The following is a 12042-nucleotide window of genomic DNA, read 5'->3' as shown; positions in this document are numbered from 1 at the left end:
GTGCTCTGGCCGGGCATCAGGCCTGTGCCTCTGAGGTGGGAGAACTGAGTTCAGGACATTGGTCCACCAGTGACCTCCCAGCTCCACGTAATATCAAACGGTGAAAATCTCCCAGAAATCTCCATCTCAACACCAAGACCCAGCTCCACTAAACGACCAGCAGGCTCCAGTGCTGGACACCCTATGCCAAACAACCAGCAAGACAGGAACACAACCCCACCCATTAGCAGAGATGCTGCCTAAAATCATAATAAAGTCACAGACACCGCAAAACACACCACCAGATGCGGACCTGCCCACCAGAAAGACAAGATCCAGCCTCATCCACCAGAACATAGGCACTAGTCCTGTCCACCAGGAAGCCTACACAACCCACTGAACCAACCTTACCCACTGGGGGCAGACACCAAAAACAACAGGAACTACGAACCTGCAGCCTGCGAAAAGGAGACCCCAAACACAGTAAGTTAAGCAAAATGAGAAGACAGAGAAACACACAGCAGATGAAGGAGCAAGGTAAAAACCCACCAGACCAAACAAATGAAGAGGAAATAGGCAGTCTACCTGAAAAAGAATTCAGACTAATGATAGTAAAGATGACCCAAAATCTTGGAAATAGAATGTAGAAAGTACAAGAAACGTTTAACAAGGACCTAGAAGAACTAAAGAGCAAACAAACGATGAACAACACAAGAAATGAAATTAAAAACTCTCTAGGACGAATCAATAGTAGAATAACTGAGGCAGAAGAACGGATAAGTGACCTGGAAGATAAAATAGGGGAAATAACTACTGCAGAGCAGAATAAAAAATAAGAATGAAAAGAATTGAGGACAGTCTCAGAAACCTCTGAGACCTCTGAGACAACATTAAATGCACCGACATTTGAATTATAGGGGTCCCAGAAGAAGAAGAGAAAAAGAAAGGGACTGAGAAAATATTTGAAGAGATTATAGTTGAAAACTTCCCTAATATGGGAAAGGAAATAGTTAATCAAGTCCAGGAAGCACAGAGAGTCCCATATAGGATAAATCCAAGAAGAAACACGCCAAGACACATATTAATCAAACTATCAAAAATTAAATACAAAGAAAAAATATTAAAAGCAGCAAGGGAGAAACAACAAATAACATACAAGGGAATCCCCATAAGGTTAACAGCTGATATTTCAGCAGAAACTCTGAAGGCCAGAAGGGAGTGGCAGGACATATTTAAAGTGATGAAAGGGAAAAACCTACGACCAAGATTACCCAGCAAAGATCTCATCAGATTTGACAGAGAAATTAAAACCTTTACAGACAAGAAAAGCTAAGAGAATTCAGCACCACCAAACCAGCTTTACAACAAATGCTAAAGGAACTTCTCTAGGTGGGAAACACAAGAGAAGGAAAAGACCTACAATAACAAACCCAAAACAATTAAGAAAATAGTAATAGGAACATACATATCGATAATGACCTTAAATGTAAATGGATTAAATGCCCCAACCAAAAGACATAGACTGGCTGAATGGATACAAAAACAAGACCCATATATATGCTGTCTACAGGAGACCCACTTCAGACCTAGGGACACATACAGACTGTATGCACAAAACTGTAAGACACTGATGAAAGAATTAAAGGTGATACAAATAGATGGAGATATATACCATGTGCTTGGAATGGAAGAATCAACATTGTGAAAATGACTATACTACCAAAAGCAATCTAAGTATTCAATGCAATCCCTATCAAACTACCACTGGCATTTTTCACAGAACTAGAACAAAAAATTTCACAACTTGTATGGAAACACAAAAGACCCCGAATAGCCAAAGCAATCTTGAGAAAGAAAAACGGAGCTGGAGGAATCAGGCTCCCTGACTTCAGACTATACTACAAAGCTACAGTAATCAAGACAGTATGGTACTGGCACAAAAACAGAAATATAGATCAATGGAGCAGGATAGAAAGCCCAGAAATAAACCTACGCACATATGGTCACCTTATTTTTGATAAAGGAGGCAAGAATATACAACGGAGAAAAGACAGCCTCTTCAATAAGTGGTGCTGGGAAAACTGGACAGCTACATGTAAAAGAATGAAATTAGAACACTTCCTAACACCATACACAAAAATAAACTCAAAATGGATTAAAGACCTAAATGTAAGGCCAGATACCATCAAACCCTTAGAGGAAAACATAGGAAGAACACTCCTTTACATAAATCACAGCAAGATCCTTTTCGACCCAGCTCCTAGAGAAATGGAAATAAAAACAAAAATAAATGAGACCTAGTGAAACTTAAAAGCTTTTGCACAGCAAAGGAAACCATAAACAAGATGAAAACACAACCCTCAGCATGGGAGAAAATATTTGCAAATGAAGCAACTGACAAAGGATTAATCTCCAAAATTTACAAGCAGCTCAATATCAAAAAAAACGAACAACCCAATCCATAAATGGGCAGAAGACCTAAATAGACATTTCTCCAAAGAAGATATACAGATTGCCAACAAACACATGAAAGAATGCTCAACATCATTAATCATTAGAGAAATGGAAATCAAAACTACAATGAGATATCATGTCATACCAGTCAGAATGGCCATCATCAAAAAATCTACAAACAATAAATGCTGGAGAGGGTGTGGAGAAAAGGGAACCCTCTTGCACTGTTGGTGGGAATGTAAATTGATACAGCCACTATGGAGAACAGTGTGGAGGTTCCTTAAAAAAGTAAAAATAGAACTACCATACGACCCAGCAATCCCACTACTGGGCATATACCCTGAGAAAACCATAATTCAAAAAGAGTCATGTATCACAATGTTCATTGCAGCTCTACTTACAATAGCCAGGACTTGGAAGCAACCTAAGTGTCCATCGACAGATGAATGGATAAAGAGGATGTGGCACATATATACAATGGAATATTAGCCATAAAAAGAAACGAAATTGAGTTATTTGTAGTGAGGTGGATGGACCCAGAGTCTGTCATACAGAGTGAAATAAATCAGAAAGAGAAAAACAAATAACGTATGCTAACATATATATGGAATCTTAAAAAAAAAAAAAGAAAGTGGTCATGAGGAACCTAGGGGCAGGATGGCAATAAAGATGCAGACCTACTGGCAAATGGACTTGAGACCACGGGGAGGGGGAATGGTAAGCTGGGACAAAGTGAGAGAGTGGCATGGACATATATACACTACCAAATGTAAAACCAATAGCTGGTGGGAAGCAGCCACATAGCACAGGGAGATCAGCTTGGTGCTTTGTGACCACCTAGGGGGTGGGATAGGGAGGGTGGGAGGGAGGGAGATGCAAAAGGGAAGAGATATGGGGATATGCGTATATGTATAGCTGATTCACTTTGTTATAAAGCAGAAACTAACACACCATTGTAAAGCAGTTATACTCCAATAAAGATGTTTAAAAAAAAAACCAAAAAAAAAACAAAGCAGGGGTTAGGAGTGGTGACCCTCTGCACAGCTGAAAATCCGTGTCTAATTTATAGTTGGCCCTCCATATGCACGGTTTCTCCTTGTTCAAGGTTCTGCATTTGCAAGTTCAGCCAAGTGCGGATCATGTAGTACCGTAGTATTTACTACTGGAAAAAATCCGCATATAAGTGGACTCACTCAGTTCAAACGTGTTGTTCAAGGGTGAGCTGTATCATCTATTCGGTAGCTCAAGTGTGAGTAATATTTACATGACATAATAATGTAAGTACTGAAAATTAAGTTAACTAGAACTTGTGATTTAACTATATTGGGGGATGGGAGGGGGATCTATGTATTTTAAGAGTGGTGTAAAAAATTCCATATCTCCATCTTCCATGGTAGACTATCAACATATAAGATCTAAAGTTGGAAGTCAAGAAATAACATTATGTTTTAGAAAAATGAGGATAAATATCAGAAGAAACAAAAGAGTTGAATGTTAGAGGAAGTGGGGATTGGTGTTGGGAAGGGGTAGGTAGGAGATTGCTATTTATCATTATAAGCCTTGTAGAACAATTTGATTTTTTCAACTAAGTACGTGTATTACTTACAAAAATTAGTTATTATAAATTGTATTTTAAAAGTACTATGACTTGATTAGTACATTAAAAGCAATTTGTTTTTTCATTCATTATGAAGGAGTCTATATTGAGAAGTGAAATTGTGGTTTGTGAGCATTTAAGACACAACTTTAGGTGATAGTGCTAGCATCAGCTCTGCTTCTCTGCTACCCACAGAACACAAGATTGATCTGCTGGCCCAGAGCTCCTGAGGTTGACATCCAGGCTCTCCACAATCCTGACAGGCTTCCTCGTCTCTTACCTCTGAGTTCCCACCCACCACATCCCAGTAATATCAAGCTTGTTGGGGTCCTTGACACATACCAGCGTGGATCATGCCTTGATGTCTTTCTCATCCTGTTCCCACTTCCTAGACCCCCTTGGTATAGGAACCACCTGTTCTGTCCATCTTCTTCACTGGATAACTCCTATTCAGCTCTATGTCCCAGCCCTGGAGTTTCCTCTTCCCCCACATGGTTAGATGCCCTTTGGCTCTGTTTCCATGGCAACCTACACACATATATCTTGTGTCACTGACAGAGTTTTGTACAATTATCTCTCTTCCTCACCAGCTCATAAGCAACTTGATACCCGAAACCAAATCTTACTCATGTCTGATTCCCCAGCCCAGTGTAGGAGTCATCAAGAAGGAATCATTAATTTTGGCTGCTGAACCAACAGGATTGTAACATACTTTCTATCTGTTCACAGTCTCCAATAAGTGGTTCCATGAACGAGGACAGGAGTTCTTGAGGCCATGTGGATCAACAGAAGTTGACTGACATCCTTTTCTGCCCTTCACCTCCCTGGCCCCACAGCCCATGTTGTCTTCAAGTTCAACGTGACAGACCCCCTCTACTTTCCAGCCCTTGTCAGGCGGGTCTTTGGAGGCGTGAATGTTTGTCTGGAGCAGAGAAGGTCCTGGGGAAGGTCCTGGGTGACTTGGGTGACCTGGGTCCCAGCCTCACCAGTCAGCTATCTCTGGCCGCAAGGGTAGGGTTGGAGCAGAGTCAGGTGGTCTAGCACCTAGCAAGGTGCTTTTGTACCTCAGATGCTTTAGGTGTGAGATGTTTCAGTGAACCAAAGTTCTGATACCTTGTTTACATGCTTGTTTTTATGGAATTTCTATTAATGTGGCTTTAACCAAAAAATAAAATGTCCCTGCCAGAAGCCTTAAAGAGCCTTATTTGGAGTATTTTTTTAAGACGGGGAGCTTTTACCAAGTTCATCATTTCCTATGCATCTTCTCTGTACAGGCAGAATCTAGGTAATGAATACTTGAGTGGCAAACCCTGATGTTAGGTTCTAGACCAGGTTTCAACACTTATTTTTTCTCTAAGCTTCAGTGTCCTTTCTGCAAAGTAAGGGAGACAGTCCCTCCTTGCATCTCAGAGAACATAGAGATCATATATGTCAATGATTGTGATGCTGTTATAATTTGAAATTTCTAACTTTAAAATTTTGAGATATACACACAGAATTGTTTGTGATACATAGATGTACAGTTTAAAGAATATGAAGGTGAGCACGAGCACCCATGTCACCATCACCTGGGTTAGAGAAGAGATTATTTTGAAATTTACACCTCAGGACCTCCTGTGAGTCCCTCCATGATCACATTTCTGACCTTCCCCCAGTACCTCGGTGGTAACCATTGTCTAGTGATTTGTGGTAGTCATGCCTTTGCTTTTCTTTGTAGTTTTACTATATGTGTCTATATCCCTAAATAAATAGTAATAAAAAATAATAAATAAAAATTTTATTTTAGATAAAATTTATTTAAAAATAAAAGTTTTATTACTAAATAAATAGTAATAAAAAATAAACAAAAATTTTGTTTTCCCTTATTTTGAACTTTTTGTAATGGAATCAGAGTATATTTTGGGGGGTGTTTGGCTTCATTTATTTGACAGTTGTTTCTAGGATTCATTCATGTTACTGTGCAGCTGTAGTTTATGTTAACTCGTGTAGTTCAGTTCTGTTAGTGTATTTGGTAGGACAGCACCATATTATAGCTGATATACTGTTGATAGACATTTGAGTTGGTTTCAGTCTTTTATATTATGAATAAGGCTGCCGTTGCATTTTTATACGTGATTTCTGGTGCAAATAAACACATTTCTGGAGAATATATTTCTAGAAGTGGAAATGCTGAGTCTGAATAAGTGTGTCTTCAACTTTACCATATAATGTATTCCAGAGTGGTTATGCACATTGTCACCAGGAGTAAATAAGGGTTCTTGTTATCCCAGCCTTCTCCAATATCTGGTATTATCATACTTTTGCATTTTAGCTAGCTTGTTATGTGTATAGTGTTATCTATTTTAACATGATTATTAGTGACATTGAACACCTTTTTGTATGTTCATTAGTCTTTAGGTTTCATCTTTGTTAAAGTCTTTCTTACTAATTCACAGGAATTTTTAATATATTAGGGACACAAGCTCTTTGTTGGTTACATGTTTTGCAAATATCTTTTTTCTAGTTTGTCTTTTCACTCCTAGTTCTGTCTTTTGATGAACAAAAGTTCTTAATTTCTATGTCAAATTTATCAAGCTTTTCCTTTTTGATTTATGGTTTTTATGTCTTAAGAAATTCTTCTGTATCCCAAGATTATGAAGATATTTCTTATATTCTTTTCTAAAATCATTATAGTCATGTCTTTTACATTTGTATCTTTAATACACCTAGGTTTTATTTTTTATGTGAGGTGCAAGGGTCTACTTAAAAAGATTCTTTTCACATATTTTATTAGGATAGGCTAGGCTAATGCTAGAGTAATAAAATAATCCCTAAATATTAGTGGCTTAATGTATAAAACTGTCTCTCATGCAAAAAATCACTAGCTCTAGGGCAACTGTTACCCATCTACTGCCATGCAATCTCCCTCTAGAGCCTTCCACCATCAGAACCTAACAGGAAGCCAGCTAGTAAGGGAATCTGAGAAATATAGAATTGCAACTCCAGTATAACAGCAGAGTATAGAAAGATGAGTTTAGAGCTGAGAAACAACAAAAATTACTGGTAAGCTAGGTGGGTTTGTTTGTTTGTTTTTGGTCCTGTTTGAGATTCTTTGGGCTTCTTGAATCTATGCAGTAGTATCTTTGATCAGTTTGGGATAATTATTCAATCCTTTTCTCTTTCAATATTTTCTGCATTCCTTCTGGAACTCTGGTTAAATGTAAATTAGAGTATATTGGACTATTCTTATCTCTTAAACTGTCTTTCATATTTTTAACATCTATGTATGTTTTTGGGTAATTTTTACAACTGTCTTCTTACATACTAATTCATTTCTATTAAATGTATCCAGGAGGTTTTTTTTTTCTTTTTTAACCACTTTAAAGATGTAATTCCATTCTTTTCTGTCCTTATACTATTTCTGTTGAAAATTCAGGGATCTTGTCATTTTGTTGCTCTTTTGAAAGTAATTTCCCCCACACCCCCTCCCTACTATCTGATTTTTAAGATTTCTTTGTTTTGGTTTTCACTAGTTTTACTATGATGTACCTAGTGTGAGTTTCTCTTTTTATTTTCTGGCCTGGCATTTACAGAGCTTCTGGAATTTGTGGGTTGATGTCTTTGATCAGTTTTGAAAGTTTCTCAAACATTATTCAAATATTGTTTCTGTCTCATTTTCTGTCTCTCCTCTCTTGCTGGGGTCCCAGTAATCTGGATTTTCATTGTGTTTCATTATGTCTCCTTTTCTATATCTTCCATTCTTTTTCCCCCTGTGCTTCAGACTATTTTCTATTAATTTGTCTTCTAATTCATTCATCTATTTTTCAGTTCTAGAATGTCTTTTCAATTTTTTTAATAGATTCTAATTCTCTGGGGAATTTACCTTTTGTTTTCTCCATGTTTTTCTTTAACTAATGAATCAGTTATTTTAAAATTCTTGTCTGATAACTCCATGATTTAGATTTTGTATGTATCTCTTTCTATTGTCTTTTTTTTCCTGTGGTTTCTGGTCATTTGGTCCATTCTGTTGGTATGCCTGATAATTTTTGATTGAATGCTGGACACTGTGTATGACAAATTATAGAGGCTCTGGATGGTGATAACCTCCTACACCACTCTCCTACTAGTCAGAGTGAGGATTGATCACCTTAATCCAGTCAGGGCCTGGGCTGACTTAATTAAGGCTGGGTTGCAGTTTTCTTCAGACACTACCTCTGGTTTACCCTTGTTATCCCCTGTCAGGGAGGGGAAAATTTCCCCCTCTGCTCCTCTTGAGTTCTTGTGGCTGGTATAATAATAAAATTGATACAAGACAGATTAACAGGAGAAAAAAACATTTTAAATCATGCATACAGAGGTCTCATAGAAATGGGATCTAAGAAGTGGCCAAAGCAGGCAGCTTTTATACCTTTTAGACAAAGAAACAATAAAGTTGTGAAGCACTGGCAGGACAAAGAAACTTAAGTTTTGGGTGCTCAATTAATAAAAAATCTAAACAGAATTTGGACTTAGGGTGGTAAATTAAATAAGTAACAAGATTTATGCAGGCTCCTCAGTCTGAATTCCCTAACTCTGGTGATAAGGGTGTCCTTCTACCTTCAGATGCAAGGAGGGCACCTTTTACATGAGAGATTTCCTGCTTTCAGGGAGACAGAAAGGAGGGTCAGAGTGTCCCCCTTGTGATGTCTATTTCTTAAGTAACTTTGATTCAAAATAATCAATATGCCATTGAGGTGCGTTTTGGGGTGGCCTACCCTGGGCCCCAATACCCCCTTACAGGATGTAGTCCACCAGGGATTTTTTAGTTGACAGCCTAGAGTGTTCCCTGGATCTGTCTCACTGGCAGTTCTACACTTGTAATCCTTGTATCCTCAGTATCCAGACACTGTGCCCCAAATACATTTTTTCCCCAGATGTTTTCTGCTTAGCTTCTTAATCTTCCATTGTGCATGGCTTCAGATTTCAGAAAATGTCCTAATGGGTAAACAGTCTGAATGGTTTACTAAGTTCCACACCCCTCCCTCCTATTCAATATGCTAAAACAATTAGTCTTATTTTTGTCTTTCAGTGCCCTTTGAGACCACCAAGACCTCTGCTGGTTTCTCTGTCTCTTAGCAGTTGCCCGTTGCTTGGGTCCTTTATCTGGATCCTCAGTCTCTTATGCTATGCCTAGAATCAGTAAATGATCAAAGGATAAAAGAGGCCAGACTTTTGTCTCACCCACCTGAGATTCATCCTTCCCCAGGATCTTGATGCTCAAGCCCTTTTTGCTTCAGCAGTCTGTTGATGTCTTCAGATTTTTAAGAGATTTATCCAGCTTTCATGGTTGTTTTTGACATGAAAGTTGATCTACCATAAGCTATTCCATCTTAGCTAGGAGTAGAATTCTCTTTTTGCGTTTTTGAAATTAATTTTCATGTGAAATGAAATACAGATATCATTTGCCTTTGATATCTTCCTTTGTTATCTGGTATAATAAGATGTTCCACATTCATCTTAAACATTTCCTGCATTAAGCATGGAATCAGCCATTAAGGAATCTGTTATGTGTTGTTGCCTTCCTGTCAATCCCTGTGTGGTCCTGGAAACAAACAGAAGATAACCTTAGAGATATGGCATTGTTTTCAGTAATCTTTATTAACCTTCTTAGCTAAGTATTAACATGTTCACTATGGCACCAAAGAGTTGGAACATTTCAGCGTGCGTGCGTTTGGTAGTGCGCTAGGAATGTTGCAGTCTGCTATTTCAAACTCACGACTCTTTAGAACAGATACAGAAGAAGCTGAAGGTCAGAAAGGTTAGATTATGTATTTGAGGTCACATGAGGTCTCATTGCTGGTTAGTGAAAGGCTTGGAAATCAGACCCTCATCTGGCAGCTTCCCAAAGCCTTTGACCTAAAAAAAGTAATTTATATTTTTATTCATTCAACAGTTATTAAAGATTTGACGTGGTAGCAAAGATAAATACTCCCTTTATCTTTAAATAATTTTGGGTAATGGAAGAGATTCATAAATAGATGTGTAAAGTTTGAGAGGTTTGATAACAGAGAACCTAGTGCTTGAGTAGCACAGGAGAGTGAGGTCTCATTTAACGAGGGAGTTGGCACCACAATAGATCTGGGCCTTGAAGCACAAATAGAAATTTTTTTCCTCTGTTATGCCAGTTTAAAATACATGCACATGGCTTAAAAAATAAGGAACAGAAGAGCTTACCATGAATAATGCTTTCCCACCCTACTCTGTCCTCCTCTAGTCCCCCTTGTTAGAGGAACTTTTTCAATTGTCTTTGATTGTTCTGACTATAAAGCATATATTTACAAAGTGCTGTCTCTTGATTTTTCCACTTCAGAAATTTGAGAGATGATCATCTAGCTTTATTCACTATCTTACATTACATCTTCCTCCTCCCTTTGTCACTTTTTGATAGTTATAGTCCTTTCTTCTTTGCCTGGTAACACAAACATCTTTTTTGTTCTGTAAGCCTAAGGTAACATCTCTGACATTTTAGTATGTGAGCTGAAGATCTAGTGTTTGACCAAACAACTGGTCACCATAGTCTAGCCAAGTTAACATATAAAATTAGCTTTCACATGCCTTTTTACCTTCCAACTTCTGTCAGTTAGTTATACTTTGGACACTTTTAATATCCAGGATAAGTTGAGTTTAGAAGTTGGAAAACCAAAAACTATGTATGTATCTTAATTTAATTGAACTTATAGTTAGTATAATGTTGATGTAGCTATCATAAAAAGGAATCTGTGCCTTATTTGTCTAATAAAGTTCAAAACAAATTTACAATGTGTATTAGTTTGCTAGGGCTGTCAAAACAAAATATCACAGACTGGGTGGTTTAAAACAAATTTATTTTCTCACAGTTTTGGAGGCTAGAAGTCCAAGATGAAGGTGTCAGGAAGTTTGGTTTCTTCTGAGGCCTTTCTCCTTGGCTTGCAGATAGTCACTTTCTCACTGTGTCTTCACATGGTCACCCCTCAATGTGTTGTGTCCAAATCTCCTATTATAAGGACACCAGTTATATTGGATTAGGGCCCATCCATATGACCTCATTTTACCTTAATTACCTCTTTAAGGCCCTAATTCCATATACAGTTGCATTTCAAGGTACCAGGTGTCAGGACTTCAACATATGAATTTCAGGGAGGTACATAATGCTGCTAGGAAATTATATTAGATCTGAAACATTATTGGGAATAAAAGAGGCCAAATACTTTCCCTTACTTTTTGTATATCAGATGTAGCCCATCATGAACAAGTGTGTCAGATTTTTAAGTATGTTTGCATTAAGAATATCATACCAGGGACTTCCCTGGTGGTCCAGTGGTTAGGAATCTGACTTCCAATGCAGGGGATGCAGGTTTGATCCCTGGTCGGGGAACTAAGATCTCACATGCCCCAGGGCAACCAAGCCCACACACTCTAGAGCCCACGCACCACAACTAGAGAGCCTGTGCGCTGCAACTACTGAGCCCACACGTCTTCTGGAGCCCATGTGCCACAACTAGCGAGAAGCCTGTGTACCGCAACGAAAGATGCCGCATGCCGCAACGATGATCCTGCGTGCCACAATTGACCCGATGCAGCCAAATAAATAAATAAATATTAAAAAGAAAGACTATAATAGAAGAAATTTTGATTTTATTGAAGAGATTAAGGGATATGAGCTATCTTATGAAATGAAACTTTTAATAAAATACCTTTGAGGCCAGAGTTATGTTAATGGAACAAATATTGCAGGTGTGTATATAGGGTATATAAGCCATTATTTCCTCAAAAAATGATTATGCCAGATTTGTGCCTTGCTCCACAGCTCATAATTTAATGTGCAAAAAGACTGTTTTCAGTGACTTCAAATATAACCTTTTTAGTACTGTAAAGATATAGATATATTGATAGATATAGATAGATATATATAAAATTCATTGAGCAGTTAGAATATTATGTCTGTTCTAAAAACTACATTAAAACACAAATACTAATCCTGAGGGGCATCAAGATCAAATGCAAGCAAGGCACTT

General features: G+C 37.9%; 1 protein-coding gene across 8 annotated transcripts in view; it reads left to right on the top strand.

Moving 5' to 3' along the window:
- The window catches only part of P4HA2 (prolyl 4-hydroxylase subunit alpha 2), a 38223-nt gene extending 32997 nt beyond the window's left edge, over window positions 1–5226 (top strand). For all 8 annotated transcript variants that reach the window (XM_068535840.1, XM_068535833.1, XM_068535838.1 and 5 more), the window contains one exon: window positions 4760–5226. In XM_068535840.1, coding sequence (XP_068391941.1) covers window positions 4760–4830 — 71 coding nt within the window. In that variant the 3' untranslated portion in view covers window positions 4831–5226. The remainder of the gene's footprint in view (window positions 1–4759) is intronic.
- The last annotated feature ends 6816 nt before the right edge of the window (window positions 5227–12042 follow it).

Source organism: Eschrichtius robustus, chromosome 2 (genome assembly GCF_028021215.1).
Source record: "Eschrichtius robustus isolate mEscRob2 chromosome 2, mEscRob2.pri, whole genome shotgun sequence".
In the NCBI taxonomy this organism is placed as follows: domain Eukaryota; kingdom Metazoa; phylum Chordata; class Mammalia; order Artiodactyla; family Eschrichtiidae; genus Eschrichtius; species Eschrichtius robustus.
The sequence above is the reverse complement of the archived record's forward strand: the minus strand, read 5'-3'. Positions and strand labels throughout refer to the sequence as shown.